This window comes from Coregonus lavaretus (genome assembly GCF_964263955.1).
Source record: "Coregonus lavaretus genome assembly, chromosome: 15".
NCBI classification, from domain to species: Eukaryota; Metazoa; Chordata; class Actinopteri; order Salmoniformes; family Salmonidae; genus Coregonus; species Coregonus lavaretus.
This window is the reverse complement of record NC_140002.1, coordinates 43,752,164-43,769,282: the sequence shown is the minus strand read 5'-3', so window position 1 is coordinate 43,769,282 and position 17,119 is coordinate 43,752,164. Positions and strand designations below refer to the sequence as shown.

Here is a 17,119-nt window from a genome sequence, read left to right as displayed (position 1 = left end):
CCATTTAAAGGCGATGCAACCAAATACTAATTGAGTGTATGTAAACTTCTGACCCACTGGGAATGTGATGAAATAAATAAAAGCTGAAATATATCATTCTCTCTACTATTATTCTGACGTTTCACATTCTTAAAATAAAGTGGTGATCCTAACTGACCTAAGACGGGGAATTTTTACTAGGATTAAATGTCAGGAATTGTGAAAAACTGAGTTGAAATGTATTTGGCTAAGGTGTATGTAAACTTCCGACTTCAACTGTACCTCATAATCAGTCTATGTGTGCAGTAATCTAGCACTACATGACATATCCCTTTATAGACTTCATGCCCTCAGATAGGGTGTAGCTACAAAGAGAACGTATATATATATATATAAGGTTGATGGAGAATCAGATTTACCTGTCAGCGTCCGAGGCCCCTGCACTTTACTTGTGTGTTCACATGGAACGCTTCATGCTGTCAAATCAAACACACAACCTAACAGTGGTGTAAACTACTTAAGTAAAAATACTTTAAAGTGCTACTTAAGTTGTTTTTGGGGTATCTGTACTTTACTATTTATATTTTTGACAACTTTTACTTTTACTCCACTGCATTCCTGTACAAAATAATGTACTTTTTACTCCATACATTTTACCTGACACCCAAAAGTAAGATTTTGAATGCTTAGCAGGACAGGAAAATGGTCCAATTCACACACTTATAAACAGAACATCCCTGGTCATCACTATTGTCTCTGATCTGGCGGAAAATAGAGGTGGAGGGCAACAGGCAAACGTGTCATGTTCCAAATACTTAATTTGTAAATTATGTCTGAGTGTTGGAGTGTGCTCCTGGCTATCCGTAAATGTAAAATAAAATTGTGCTGTCTGGTTTTCTTAATATAAGGAATTTGATACTTAAGTATTAGTTTAGTAATTGCATTTACTTTTGATACTTAAGTATATTTAAAACCAAATACTTTTAGACTTTTACTCAAGTAGTATTTTACTGGGTGACTTTCACTTGAGTCATTTTCTGTTAAGGTATATACTTGCCTATATTTATTTTTACTCAAGTATGACAATTGGGTACTTTTTCCACCACTGCCTAACAAGCACATCCCTCTTCCCTCTATCCCCCTGGACACGATATTACCTTTAGAGTGCAACTACAGTGTGCCAAAAGTTCATCCCTTTTCACTCACCACAAATCAATGCTTTTGCTGCTTCACTGCTATGCCACCACCAAAAAGTGGTCATAGCACAATGTTTTGTATCAGCGTCAAGAATCCACCAACGTTGCCTGACTAACATCTATGCCTGCAAATGTTTTCTTTATCTACTGTTTTCTTATTTTAATAGGAAGTATGCCTGTGTACCTATAATAACCTTGTTAACCAGCCCCAGATCAGAGGGGGGTCTGCTGCCATGGGGTTAGATCCAGCTCCAGTGTTAGTGTTTAACTTGGCTCAAACTGGATATTTATGGTGCACCTGGGCATTGGGAAACAGACAGTGGTTTTTTTACCGCTCTGTAGCATTCCACCACTGAACATTGCCTTTCTCTCTCCATAGTCCACTGGAGAGGGTAGTGCCTCTGATTATTTACCTCAGTTCACAAGAGCTGTATTCCATAGTTTCGTTACTGAGGTTTTTGAAACGTTCTGTTTGCCTTCTGTCCTTGAAAGTCCTATCCTCCCACACTGAAAAGGAAATAGTTATTTGTAAGGAGACACTGCATTAACAACTTTGAAACTGTACTGCTTTGTGAAGGGGAAAGTTCCAACAAAACAGAGAGTATGAGAGTGAACTCTGTTGATTTTCTATTGAATTGATGGATTAATTGTCCTCGTGGTAGAAGTGTGTATGAAGTCACAGGATATGGTGCAAACTTCCCCAATGCAAAGAGCTGCTTTGAGAGGGGGTGTAGTTGTAACACTCACAGTAAGCAGGGTGTTAGTCTTATTAGACTGCAATAACACCAAACCATACACCGGATTTGTTCAGGCATTAGTAAGGTTTACATGAAACTTTACTTGCCTCTATGTTTATTGACAGAGATTTAATGACATTAGCAGTTCCTCTGTAAACCCTTGTAAGATTTTATTTGTAAGGGGAAAATATTTTCTTTCTTTCTCCTCCCTCCCATCCTTTGGCGCAAAGTAACAGCCAACAGGGGAGTTGTCAATGGGCATTCATTCATTGAACAGGTTACTGATTATGCATGGTTATGCGTTTACTCTCTACTTCTCCTTCACAGGTGTAATTCAATGGTAAAGTTACTGTAGTTGTCTGTGTTGTAGTAATGTGTTTGAAATAACGATAGATTACTATTTAAGATCCAATATCATGTTTACTGAATGGCAGACATTATGCTGCCAATGATAATTAACATTTGAAGAGTTTCCTATATTTAAAGTGGTTGGGCCAAAGGAATGAGTAGTTGGCATTGGTGGAAGGAAAATAGAGGTGGAGGGTAACAGGCAAACGTATCAAGTTTCAATATGAAAAGCACAAGACTATGCCCATGTGGTTAGCGTTCATATTTCTAATGCCTGAACTACTCACTGAAACTCACACATCTGTTCCAACATTATCTGACGGTTTTGTCATGATATACATACAGAGAGTAAATGAGACAATATATTAATGGTGCATTGACAATAATAGCGATGTTTTAGTATGAGAAGATATTGCTAGTCACATGAACCAGAGTTTGAACAGGAAGAGTCTGTTGTTTGGTTGGGCTGATTTAGGCCATATCTATTCTCTACCAGAAGCCAGGTATGACATCAGATTAGAAAATGTGTTCTGTGACTAGTTGTTCTTGTTCAGTTTAATTTTGTATACATGGCAGCTAAAAGCTGAATTGCGTATACAAACGCACATAACAAAACAATAACATTGTAACTGTCGTATCGGGTGAATGCTGGCAATTATTGCTGTCAATCAAGGAGTCCGCTTAGGCTGCACCGTGTTAGAGGCTTTTATTAAAATCACGAGGTTACAGCATAAGTTACAGACCCGCGGTGTCTGGAGGAGCACCGTCCAAAATAATCTGAATGCTCCTGACCCTTCTTCGTTTTTCCCCCAGTATATATAAACTCCCCAAGATGTGGGTGGCTCCCTCTACTGTCCAATCCCCTGTCTACAACACACTTCCTGTCTGTTGTATGTGGCGTTACACTAAAACATTCCCTCTTGATACTAAAATTAACGTCCTCTCTGGTTCCTCTTAAAACATTAACAACGTCATAATCTCAATACACGACATTTCCCCCCTTCGAGACGAACTAAAAGTCTCGAAAACAAACAGAATAGGATTATGACAAGTAACAATTTATCTTATTGAGTATCTTTAACATTAAACCAAAAACATTCTTCTCTAGAGTGTAAATACCTTTCTATGAAATATGAATAACTGTTTATGAAGTGTGAATACATTACTATGAAATATGAACAAATCTTTATGGAGTGTAAGAGCGAAAAACTGTCCGGCAGCCATCTTTTCAGATATCCATCCATCAATCAAGACAGTAAAATTCTCTCACGGTCCCTCTGCCCCAGGCAACCACCTCGGTACTCCAGATAACCTCATAAACAATGTAAATGCATTTGAAACTATGATGCAATTAAATACACATGTAAGCCCCTTCAAACAAAATCCTATCCAAAAAATATCCACTCTAAGGCTGGTCAACCCATTGGACCCTACAGTGGACCTCTCCCTGCCTAGACTCCCTGTCCCTAAGCATTCACGAAATAAACAAAAACATCTAAGTTCCTCACATGTATTCAATAACATCAAACATCACTCTACAAAACTTAATACCTAAGAATATGACACAATTATGTATTACACATCAAATATGTCTATATTTCATTGCAGACACTGGAATGTAGTCCACTACACTTCATCTCCCCGTAGTCTCGACTTCCAATGAATTGTTGATGATGGAATCGGCCACACCCTCCTTGTTTCATCTCCTCCAGTCATATTGTCCCTTCATATTGTCCTTGTTTGAGTATTTCAATCTCCACATGTTCCCCCAAATGCTTCTGGAAGAAAAGAAAAAAACAAACAGTATCTTTTGCAAAACAACACTTTCAAATTAAACATCAATATCAACTAAGAATATAAAAATGCTATATAAATGATATCAACTAAGAATATAAAAATGATATATAAATGATGTATGAATCACATTATCCTCTTCCCCCCCTTGATTCATAAAATCATACTAAGAATCACACTAATATTGAAAAAATTGAAAAATGATCAAATAATCAAAAAGGATATTTATCCATCAGTAGTCCATCCAGACCCCCTTGTCCATCTTCATCCAGATCAGGAACAATCAACAACGGCATCTGAGTGTTGTCTCCAGGCATCACAACACCAACCCATCTTAATATCATAGCTTTTGCAAAGGTCAGTAACAAAGTACAAAAGCAAAACATGACACACAACGCTATTAGAGCTGCGACTAAAATCTGAACCATCAACGCTCCTATTGGGCCTACCTGATCTTGCAACCAAGTCTTCGCTGACTTCCAGCTCCTTCAGATATACCAAATGCATCCCTTATATTCTTCAATGCATATATAACCCTAGTGATAATATCTGAACTATCTGGACTCAAAGTATAACTAACATTATCAATAGGATCTTCCTAAATGTTACACCATACCATGGAAAAAGTCCCCCCTTCTCCCTTAGATTTATCCTTCAATGATAGGCTTGAAGACTATGACATGCCTCCATGTCTTTTTCATCCTATTTCCAACCCTAGATTTATCTGTGTCCGGTGGTACCCCTCTTTTAATGGTAGAAACCTCATATGGAAGCTTCAACGTTGACATGTAACAACATCCTATCCATCAATAGGGTAAGAATATATACGCTTTATCACCACAAACCCTCCAAATATCTCTAAAATTCCCAATAGTCACATTGTCAGGCAAAAGCTAATCTTTTAACCATCAAAGTCCTGCTTTATATTTCTCATTACTACCCTTAAGGTCATGCATACCCAAAGTTATCATATAACATCACAATCTGATATTCCCATAAACATACCCCTTACCTCATATGTTTTATTAGAACCAAACAACTTTTAGCCCTCACTGCTTTCACCTCCAATGTTCAGGGTTTGCTGTTACCTGAGTTTCCTTCCCATCTAACAAATGCACACAAGTTAATTCACTCAACCCAATACCACCTAACCCTAGGCTTAAACAAATGTTTTGACAACGACATTATTTTATCTGTTACTGACTGTTGCTGATACCACAGTCATGACAAAGCATAAAATTGACACATACTTGATAGAGGTCGAGCGACCGTCTCTAAAATGTTTGACTGGAATTCTCAACAGACATGGACCCTCAAGATTCCTCACTGATATTACAGAATGAGTTACTGGAACCAAAGATTCCTACCTGCTATCTTTAATTTTCACAACAGAAGAATCAAACTACATGCATTTAGTTTCTCTCTTCCCTAACGAGCGGTACTGATCAGATACCTCTCCTTGTCTGTCATCAAAATCAAAGACCTCATCCTGTACCTCCATGATGAATCTATATTCTCTCCACTACTATCTGTTCTCCTATTTTAACCCTATTCGTACTATCATTGACAGCACTCTCCATCCGTAACATAAACCCGAGTCCTTCTTGCTACCCCCTTTAATTTCAGAAAAGTTGTTGTCGGTGTCATACTTCCTACATTTGCTATTGCCATCGTATCATTAATCCCTTTCCACAGTTACCATTAAAGTAGTTGACTTAGTTGATGTATTAACACTCTTAACTACTTCTAGTGCGAAAGCTACCGATATCCTATGTGTATTATTTACTGTTGGAGTGTCTACTGTAATAATATACTTCCTGAACTCCTTCGGTGACTGTGGAAACTTCAACAGACTTCAAATCTTCCATCATAAGCGTCACTTTTTCCCACTCTAAACCCTAACTTTCAAACTTTTGATTATAAAAATACACCTATAATTACCTTGATCCCCCTACTCTAAAGTGTCCTTCACCACTGTTCTCTCTCTCTTACTACTAACTTTGAAACTTAGCTTACTGTCTTAGAGTTCCTTCAACCCTAGTTCTCCTAACTTTTTTAATCTAATCTTTTCTCCTAACCTTTAAAAACCTTTTCCCACTGATTTATTCACAAAATCCCTTTACCACCAAATTTTTAGAATATGTGATTGGGAAAGTCCCCACCTGCTTCTGACTTCTTTACACACAGACTTGGCAAACGACTAAACACCTTTTAGCCTAGCCTGAAATCTCTTGGTGTAAGAATGTAACCCAGAATAACAGTCACCCCTTTTAACTTTATTTTTTCAGACAGATTGTCTAATAGGCAGTCTAATAGATTATCATCCTTCCTATGATATTATCTTTTTAAGCAAATATGATTCCCAAAAACCCTACTTTTTAAAATCCTCTACCAGACATCCGTTTAGTGTACATCTTATTGTACAATTCAATTTAAACAATGCATCTCTTCCCAACACTGCAATAACAGTATCTTCTAATATTAGTATGTCTATTTTAATTTCTCTTTGAGTTCTTATAGCATAGCTCAATTGGTTCCCTAAGAGTAATTAACTGTTTTACTACCTCAACTCCCTATCCTAATTAGTTAATTTTACATAGTGAGATGTTTAACCTCTTTAGGCTGAACACAGATAAGTTTTTCCACTATTCACCATTATTTCTCATAGTCCTCTGGTTTTACTTCAATTGTTGGATATTTTCTCTTCTTCTCTAATCGGTGCTATCAGCTGACACCCCCCTTCGTATCTTCTAGGCTCTAGAATCCTTAGGGTTCACCTGGAGAACAGGTGATCTTGACTGGCCCCTGTATCTTCCTTAAAAATGTTCTCTGTTGTTTCCTCCTGACTTGTTGCACTCACAGGTAAAGTGACCAATCTGTCCATAATTATAACAGTCTTCTGAAAGTTGCTGGAAGTGTAGCTGAAATCTTCCTCCTCCTTCTAAGCCTTCTCGTCCTCTTCCTCTCCAATTCTGTGTCTGTCCAGAAACTGGCTGTGGATATGGAACATCTGGTACCCCCCTTGGTGGCTGGTACATTGCATTTGATATTGTTCAGTTGAAGCTGTAACAGTGATTGTTGATTTGGTTCACTCTGATTCTTCCTAACCAAAGCTTCTCTTCTCCTTCTTCTTCTCCAATTCTTGGGATCCTTTTCTCAGCAGTTTCTCCTCTTCTGTATCTTCAGCTGTGTTACTTCTTCTAAACTATTTGCTTTATCCAGGCATGATAAACATCGGTCTATATCTCTATTTCTTCTTTGCTAGTCATTGTAGGATAACCTCCTTTTGAATACACAGCACCTTTAGTCCCCTCTTTATCGCTGTCTTCATCTGAACTCGAATCTCTTGTATCCTTCTTCCTTCAACTTCCATCAGAGATCAAATCTCTAGTATCCTTCTTCTTTCCTCTCTTGCCAACTTCCTTCTGATCACAGAGTCATATCCACCCATGACCTCTTCTCAATCACTCTCATCTTCATCATCCTCGTCTTCTTTAACCTCACTCTTCTCTTTCAGACATCTCATTTTCTTCCTTCTGGAGTTTTGGATTCATCTTCATTGTCGTTTCTGCTTGTCCTCTATCTATTATTCGTCTTCATCTCTGATGCAACAATCACCCTCCTGGATGATCCCTGGAAGCTGAGGATAAACATCCCTAAGCTCTACTTCCCTTAGCCTTATCTCTATAGCTTTGTTTATCTTATCGCTGGAATCTTTTATCAGTTTTTGTTTGAGAATGAAGGGCAACTTTTGTTTCATTTGCCGGATAACCTAGCAATACTCTTAACTAAAGGATTACCATTTTGTACTATATCAACCGGTGTACTGACTTTTATAGCCTTGCTGTCCTTTCTCCCCATTGTAACAACCCTTTTATATTCCTTTATCGTGAATTATTTTATTTTAGACTATATAGCCTATGGCTTCCCCCCTTCAATTATTAATATAACCCAAACAACCCAATTTTTTTCTTTAAATAAATCAATTAAAAATCATGAATAATTAAAACCAATTTTTATTCCTATATCCTATGTCACCAATTTATCAGTTAGTGGTGGCTATCTTACCACAACCCATCAAATGCAAATGTAAGTTAGTCAACTTCAAAGCAATCCCAAAAACAAAGCCTCTAACCCTTCAACACTACAATTCCCATAAACCCTTATCTTAATTTTACAGAATAATGTCAGTCCTTGATTCCCAACACATCTGTAATTAACCCAAGTGATGCACATAGCCTCCAAAATGCAATTTTTAATGAATCAGTTTGCCAAGCCTATGTGAAATTGTCATAACATCAAATATTTTGTAACCAGACCAGTCTCAAAACCTTTTTGACTTGATCCTCTGCCGCGTCACGAGACGTGTACGTCAGTCACCCGTTAGCCCCTCCTCTCTCTCTCTCCTTTGTTCCTCTCATACGACAAAAGAACAGAGACACAGGAAAAGATTTTAGTAGTTAATGCAATCACTGAGTTATCTCAACCATATTCAACATTCCTTCGTTCACCCATTATTCACTCTAAGACTAAACTCAGAACTAATTATCGATCGCTCAAAAACATTTTATTTAATTTTAATCGTCTTCTAATTCAATTTATTATAATCCGTCAATATATCTCTCTCATTTATCAATTCAATACGTCACAAACCAAGTTTCATCTTTAACCAACCGCCGCTTTACAACTAGAAGACTCGTGTCCAAATATCTCTTTGTCTGTGTGTTTCTCTGTCTTCCTGCAGCCCCCAACAGAAATATGACCCATTAGCAAAAACGTGTTGTAGTTTAGTACCGTAACCCAAAACGTGTCCTAATCTCGTGCCATAAACTACAACTCCCATGTTTTGTAGTGTAGTGTCATAAAATTAAACGCATGCGCAAATGCATCCAATGATACGATTCTCAAACAATAGAACGATAGCATTACGCTACAGCTTCACTATTTTATACCTTATACTCACACAATTACACATAACAGAGCTCACATTTGCGTAGAACTTTGAATTCTACACACACACAAACAAGTTTAAGAGGCTTATCCTATCGCAATAGGACCTCTAAGGATACGTTAGCATGTAGCACGCAACACAATTAGCATTTAGCATTAGCCGCTATGTATAATGTAGCATGACCCACACTCCAGCATTTAGCATTAACATTAGCCTTAGCCTTTAGCTAACTGCGGCCTACCACACACATAAGCATCCTGCACTGCCCATTTTCTTTTTAACATATTTTCCTACCATTTTGTGCTACCGTGGATTAATGACCATTTCACCGAGAAATTAGACCCAATCAAACCCCCCGTCGGACGAAAGTCGAACCATAATCACAATCAGATAAACCCCATCAAACCGAGTTTTCTTTAAAACCCACCGACTGCACATTCTATCGTGCAAGCGGATTTGTCGGCCCATTATCTAAAATGGCCCCCCTGGGGTCTTTAAGCGGTACAGTGCCCTAATGAATGCGCATATCTGCCTTAATTGTACACCTTCAATACTTAATTCCTACCGTTTTATGCTCTTAAATTCCAATTATCTGCCGTTTCCAATGGAATAACATTTTAGGCAGCCTCCTAGTCGACAGCAATAACGCCACATGAGGCACATTTCTGGTACACCCCTCCAGTGTACACACGCAGTATCCAAACCAAGCTGTGAGGAACACTCACCCTTGTCCGGTCATGACTTCAGACCGAGTTAGCTTGAGTTAGCCTGGCGGCTACGAATGAGCAAAGGAGAGATGCAGACCAGCCCCATGTTGGGCGCCATTTGTCGTATCGGGTGAATGCTGGCAATTATTGCTGTCAATCAAGGAGTCCGCTTAGGCTGCACCGTGTTAGAGGCTTTTATTAAAATCACGAGGTTACAGCATAAGTTACAGACCCGCGGTGTCTGGAGGAGCACCGTCCAAAATAATCTGAATGCTCCTGACCCTTCTTCATTTTTCCCCCAGTATATATAAACTCCCCAAGATGTGGGTGGCTCCCTCTACTGTCCAATCCCCTGTCTACAACACACTTCCTGTCTGTTGTATGTGGCGTTACACTAAAACATTCCCTCTTGATACTAAAATTAACGTCCTCTCTGGTTCCTCTTAAAACATTAACAACGTCATAATCTCAATACACGACATAACACAGTATGGAAGTTAGGGACTGGAAGAATGAATGATGAATTGAATCAGTTATGATGGCATTAAGAGTGGAGGAGCTTCAGGCATGGATGGTCATGGAGGAGGGAGCCGGTCAGAGTCAGTGAGACAGTCAGGTCTGCAGCCTCAGCAGCGCACCTCGCTGTCCTGTCCCCAACGTCCTTGCTCCGGGTTTAGTAGCTTAATGGTTAGCTAACTAGCTAGCTACTCCTCTCCACTAACTTAATTATTACCCAGAAATGATTTGATATTGACTTAAAAACATCTGCATTGGAACTTTAACAGTAAAGAGAGTATCTTCACTAGTACAAGCCATGTTCGTATGCAGTTAGCTACTTTTTTTCGCTACTTTTCATCAAGCTGGTGTTGGAGCATTCAAACCCAAACAGTCCATAGCTCGCTGCTAGCTAGCTAAGTCAAATAAGACATCAGTCTTGAATCTTGGTCAAGATGACCAATTACAACAAATTCAAAAGAGCAATCAAAAAATAAATAGCTGATGTAAAAATGTTAATACAAAAAAAATACTTTAATATGAATAAAGGTACAAAATGAAAGGGCGCTATCAGCCATGGCTATCAGTATGGCTACCAGTGTGGGTTCCCTCAGCACAAACTGAAGACAGTGAATGGATTTCTGTGTAGGTTTGTTGTTGATGCAACACAATTCCTTTATGTTATGACAAATAACTCAAAGTAGACACAGGCTACTTTAAGTCTTGTACTGTAATATTATCTTCTCAAGTTTTTGAACCTGGCATTTTAAGCCATGTGTTTGACAGCTATTCCGAGAATGTGCTTTAGTTGGTGTTTGTAATGTCCCACCCCCATTTTGGCATAATGTTAGATCTTTTTCTATATTACTTTCCACAACCTCTTGTGGCTTCATTTCTGTGAGAGTTGGAGGGTGTTTGATGCCATTTTTTTATTTAACCTTTATTTAACTAGGCAAGTCAATTAAGAACAAATTCTTATTTACAATGACGGCCTACACCGGCCAAACCCGGACGACGCTGGGCCAATTGTCCGCCACCCTATGGGACTCCCAATCACGGCCGGTTGTGATACAGCCTGGAATCGAACCAGGGGGTCTGTAGTGACGCCGCTGGCACTGAGATGCAGTGCCTTAGACCGCTGCGCCACTCGGGAGCCCTCATGTGGTATGTTGATGAATTGTAAACCAGGAAATAAGCTCATGATTAAAGACACACTTCTATGTCACTCTTACCAACGATCATCAGGACCGTTTTTACAAATGATGGATTGAGACCCACAGGTGGATTGGGACAGTTCAATATGATTGTATCTATTTGGTGGGTTATTAATGTCAAACGGCTTTAGGAGGTGGATCACAAACTTGAATTTAGCTTGTGATCCACATTTAGGAAGGGATCCCACAGTCCAACACTCTCGTATTGCACCGTGTGATGTAGCTTATTGCAGATTACACAAACGAATTGTACTCTCAAGGGCAAGGGGGCTGAATCCCCAGGACATATGTCACTCACATGGTCCTGAAATCATTGATATCACTGTCGGTATAATGGTTTGTTACTTGTTATAAGCATGCATGAGCCTTTAGAGTGACTTATAAGGCTTACAATGTATTATGTCTCTCTATGTAGGGAATTTTGAGATCACCATGAGATGATAACACCTTATAAGGGGCAATAAGGTGTCAAATACTGTACTAAAAATGAAAAGACTCAAGTGCATCTCAACTACATGTCCCATTATGCACATCGAAGGGGGCGTAGTCGCTGTACATTTTTTGGCGAAATCCTGCAGGCAGTGAGGATGAAGAGCTCTGAATCAGCAGATTAAAGACCTTTAATTCATTATTTTGTAAACGCAGCCTAAGGTCTGGGGCATTGGTGCATATAAACAGAAAAGTATGGATTATGTAAATTATGCAGAAAATAAAGTAGTCTAGGAGTTAAGAGCCCTTGAGCAAGGCACTTAACCCTAATTTCTCCTGTAAATCGCTCTGGATAAGAGCTTCTGCTAAATGACAAAAATGTAATGTAATAGCACTTTTTTTTATGTCCTCCATAAAGAAATTATCCAATGAGTAAATATTAGGTAAATGATGCATCATATTACTGTATATTCTGTAATTTTCCCAAAATGTGTTACAGAAATAATTTATCTCAAAGCTGTTTCTCTGTAGGATTTAGTGGGCATCATCTCAAGGGAATGGAATGGCGCTGCTAACGTTTGAATCATAGGACCATCTCAATCACACTGGTGCCTGAGGTTTCCTCTGAAAGAAGGGGAAAGATGAGTTCTGTCCTCTACATGTACGTGCTTATGGTTCTATTCATGCATTTTAGGGCAGGGTTTCCCAAACTCGGTCCTGGAGCCCCCCCTGGGTGCACGTTTCGGTTTGTGCCATTGCACTACACAGCTAATTCAAATAATCATCAAGCTTTGATTATTTGAATCAGCTGTGTAGTGCTAGGGCAAAAAAATAAAACATGCAACTCTGTTTTAGGGAACATCTGTATTGTGTTACGTACAACACGTTTTAACCATATATTTTATACATGTAGTAACCTTGCTAAACCAGGCATGTATTGACATGAAAAGGCAAAATACTCATACCTTCCCATTGGATTGAACTGGGTAGCGAACACATTTGAACTGCCTGACAACGTTTGCAAACCCATCTTTAGTGTATTTGCCAAGGTACCTAATTATAAAATACTTATTAGGCATTAATATATGCTTGGTTTAGCGTGGCTATCTAGATAACGTTGTCAGTGTAGTACTCTTGCATGTTGTGAGTTATATTTTCTGGTCTTCAAGCTATGATTATTTGCACCTCTATCATTCCAGTGTGAATACTAATTGTAATTATTTTGCACTATGGCCTATTTATTGCCTTACCTCCATAACTTGCTACATTTGAACACTGTATAAATATTTTCTGTTGTATTTTTGACTTTGTTTTGTTTTACCCCAACTCTGTGTTGTTTTTAAACGCACTGCTTTGCTTTATCTTGGCCAGGTCGCAGTTGTAAATGAGAACTTGTTCTCAACTGGCTTACCTGGTTAAATAAAGGTGAAATAAAATAAATAAATAAAATAAATGATTAAAATGGGGAACATCATTAATTTCAGTCCCAGTCCTACCTATGCAAGGAAGATAGCTAATGATTAAAGTGTGAATATCTATAGCATGTATATAAAATTACATTGTTGCCAGACACTTGTGTATGAACATTGCACTGCAATGCTGATAGACTGGGTGCATTCTCTCGGATAGACCATTGGGTACATAGAACAGGGCTTCATTAACCTTCTGAGTTTGACAGTATTGGGTGCACATCAAATAATGTTGTATAATTTACTTACCAATATTAGCACTCCTACAAGCTTCACATGCCTATGAATGGAATGAAATTCACATGAACACACAAACAATGAACACATCAATGCAGCAGCTAGTTACAAGTTAGTACTCAGATTTATTAGAACAGCAATGGAGATTTGTGATACATGTAATTTACAAATGGACACTATCTCATGGTTGGAAAGGTGTCTTTAGAGTGCTGGGTTGGTCATGCTTTTGATTTCACAACTGTCTCCAGCGCTTTAGCCACTTGGTCAGCGTTCATATTGTCAAGGGCCACACTGCTCTCCTTACCAAAATCTGCAAAAAAAAAAGGTACATTTGAAAGAACCAAATGAATACATGGCCATAAACATTGCAGTTGAATTGGCATACAGTTAAAACATGTCAATCACCATATCTAGCCCAAAGTTTAGGCTGAACACCCGAGCACTCCCTGATGAGGATGGGGAATGTGGGGTTTGCCTTCTTCAGTTCCACATAGTGCTGCTCCACAAAATCCCTGAAGAACATGGAATAACAGTGAAATAGTTATTTCACCATTTCATAATACTATTTACTATCCACATACTATTCCATAGTAGTGAAATAGCTAGCTATTAAACAAGGGAGCCAATTATCTCACTGGTAACGGGCAAAGAGCAATGTAGCTGACTGATTAAGCAGCAACTTCTAGATGCATACTGTTGAATGAATATCACGATAAATCATAGAAAATATGTTGTAGAGCTGTAACTAGTTAGATAAGTGCGTGATCTGCAAATGATTTCAGTTGAGCTGATTGCAATTGTTTGCCAACTCTTTACGTGTAACGTTAACGCCTGTCTGGCAGTCCAGTAGCTTGGGCTAGTTATATGATGGTTGCTGTGACCGCTGGCGAAGTACCTAGCTATGATGATAATGCTAACATTGGTTAACACATTTCGATTCCATCAAATCACATTTGAGAAATTACCTTGCTCCTTGGCTCGCAGGCGATGTCTGGCACAAATGTAGACGAATCTCTCGAAGGTTTTTAGCAAGGTTAGAGCCAATACCTCTTACTACGGCAGCGGCCATGATGGTTCTTCTGCTTTGGGTGAATATTCCCTGAAGCCGCCCACTCTGCATATCAACAAATCACTTCAAAGAAGCGTTGTAATTCCAACCAATTACTTTACACGTTAAGGATTAACGTAAAATTCAGGCCAAGAAGAAAATCAAGACTATACCAATCGATGAAGATTGGCACAAATCGAGCAGCAATTGACTGTTGATTTAACGGATTGTCATTTCTGTGATCAATAATTCAGCTAGCAGCGATTATAAATTTAACTACATGCTAACTCTTATGTATTAGTTGATCACAAACTCGGTGTTTTACTTGAGAGTGAGATCAATTTATTTCAAAATGGCCGAACAAGAACGAGGAGCACGAGAAAGTAGCTAAATTAAATTTATTTTTGATTTGTTTGAGTTAACGTTATACCAAAGATGTTGTAGTACTCCTGAGTGGCGCAGATCCTGATCCTGGTTCGAATCCATCCCGGCCGCGACCCGGAGACTCATGAGCGGCGCACAATTGGCCAAGCGTCGTCCAGGGTAGGGGAGGGAATGGCCGGCAGGGATGTAGCTCAGTTGATAGAGCATGGCGTTTGCAACGCCAGGGTTGTGGGTTCGATTCCCACGGGGGGCCAGTATAAAAAAAAATATGTATTCGCTCTGGATAAGAGCGTCTGCTAAATGACTAAAATGTAAAATGTTGTCATTGTTCTATCTGAGGTTATACTTTAGCCTAGGCGCTAGTTAGCTAACCATCTTACCTACCACTAGCGTTAGTAGCTAGCTAGCTAACGTCCCTGATTTTGTTGTTGTTGTCATTTAGCAGACGCTCTTATCCAGAGCGACTTACAGTTAGTGCATACATTTATTTTTTCATACTAGCCCCCCGTGGGAAACGAACCCACAACCCTGGCGTTGCAAGCGCCATGCTCTACTACAAGGGACTATGTTGTGTATACACGTTGAATTACTCATGCAATGTTCACTGCATATATTTGGATTCACATTTCCTGGCTCAAAACACAGTTGCTTTGAATGTTGAAAATCATCGCTAGTGTAAGAACACTTTTAAAGCCTCAAAGGATAACATGATCCAACTTTCAAAACGAGTCCTTTTTGGCTAGACACTGCAGTCAAAATGTGTGAACAATTAACAAGCTAATTAACTACAACGTGTTCTTGTCACATGGAAATATGGCCTTGTGGGAACCCTAACGTTATAAAGGTTCTAGTAATTTATCCTTCTGTTTTTTAAAAAGTATTTATCGCAGATATGAAAAATTATGTCCTTGTGTTTCCAAAACTACCGCAAGCGATGCGTGTTAATGTTCAGACCCTGCCAATGTGTAATTATTGTTACAGACGCACAGGGGTAATTTTGGCTCCAGCGGATAGTATTTGAGGCAAAGTCAAACCTGAAACTGCATTCGCCTCTCCCTGAGAATGTCTTTATATAACAGAATCTATCCATAATTGTTTTTATTACCGGTACTATGGTAAAAACGCTTTCTCTAACCTGTAGTGGACTTGTGATATGTTTGTGTTTCTTCTGACCAGAGGGAGCAGGCGCTCGGTGTAACGCAACTTGAGTCAAGATCTGTTTCTTGCTTTGGTCATAGGAACAGGGCACCATTGAAAGTGGTGATTTCCGGGTAGCGTTAAATGTGGAGGTGGAGCTATTAAAGTTGAAAATTCCTGGTCTTTTTGACGCCTGCCGTTTGGTGCGATGCAGACCCGGTGGGGAACGTGGAGAAACAGAGGAGTCATTGTCAGTCCGTTTGAGTTTTGAGTCAGAGTCTGTACCAGACAAAGGCATGTTAGGATATATCAGTTATTTTGATAGAGCTTTTGTGCAGAATCCACTGCGCTGTTTTAGGTGCAACGTTTATGGTCATGTTGCCAGTGGTGGAAAAAGTACCCTATTGTCATACTTGAGTAAAAGTAAGGATACCTTAATAGAAATGACTAAAGTAAAAGTGAAAGTCACCCAGGAAAATACTACTGGAGTAAAAGTCTAAAAGTATTTGGTTTTAAATATACTTAAGTATTACAAGTAAATGTAATTGCTAAAATATACTTAAGTATAAAAAGTAAAAGTAGGAGTCATTCAAATGCTTTACATTAAGCAAACCAGACGGCACCATTTTCTTGTTTTTAAAATTCACGGATATCCGGGGGCTATCTCCAACAATCAGGCATCATTTACAAAAAAACAAAACAACGTGTGATTAGTGAGTCTGCCAGATCAGAGACAGTAGGGATGACCACTTGATAAGTGTGTGAATTAGACAATTTCCTCTCCTACTAAGCATTCATTTACATTTTAGTCATTTAGCAGATGTTCTTATCCAGAGCAACTAGGGTTAAGTGCTTTACTCAAAGGCACATTGACAGACTTTTCACCTATTTGGTTCAGGGATTCAAACCAGCAACCTTTTGGTTACTGGCCCACCATGCTTAACCACTAAGCTACCTGCCATCTCATTCAAAATGTAACGAGTACTTTTGGGTG

At 38.9% G+C, this 17,119-nt stretch overlaps 1 protein-coding gene across 1 annotated transcript; it reads right to left on the bottom strand.

The window, feature by feature from the left end:
- Positions 1–13,658: 13,658 nt before the first annotated feature.
- LOC311143023 (NADH dehydrogenase [ubiquinone] 1 alpha subcomplex subunit 2-like) lies at positions 13,659–16,209 on the bottom strand. Its single transcript, XM_084178818.1, has 4 exons — positions 16,124–16,209; positions 14,522–14,688; positions 13,962–14,068; positions 13,659–13,866 (listed from the first exon to the last, which is right to left on the bottom strand). The coding sequence occupies exons 2-4, from the start codon at positions 14,674–14,676 to the stop codon at positions 13,775–13,777; spliced, it is 354 nt and encodes a 117-aa protein (XP_084034944.1). The 5' UTR covers positions 14,677–14,688; positions 16,124–16,209; the 3' UTR covers positions 13,659–13,774.
- Between the last annotated feature and the right edge of the window lie 910 nt (positions 16,210–17,119).

Bases quoted from the DNA above. Each gene is read 5' to 3' on its own strand.
- LOC311143023 (XM_084178818.1), bottom strand. From the start codon at position 14,676: ATGCAGAGTGGGCGGCTTCAGGGAATATTCACCCAAAGCAGAAGAACC. The intron at 14,069-14,521 runs GTAATTTCTCAA...CATGTTCTTCAG, and splicing joins CCTGCGAGCCAAGGAGCAAG to GGATTTTGTGGAGCAGCACT. The intron at 13,867-13,961 runs GTGATTGACATG...TTTTTTTTGCAG, and splicing joins TAAACTTTGGGCTAGATATG to ATTTTGGTAAGGAGAGCAGT.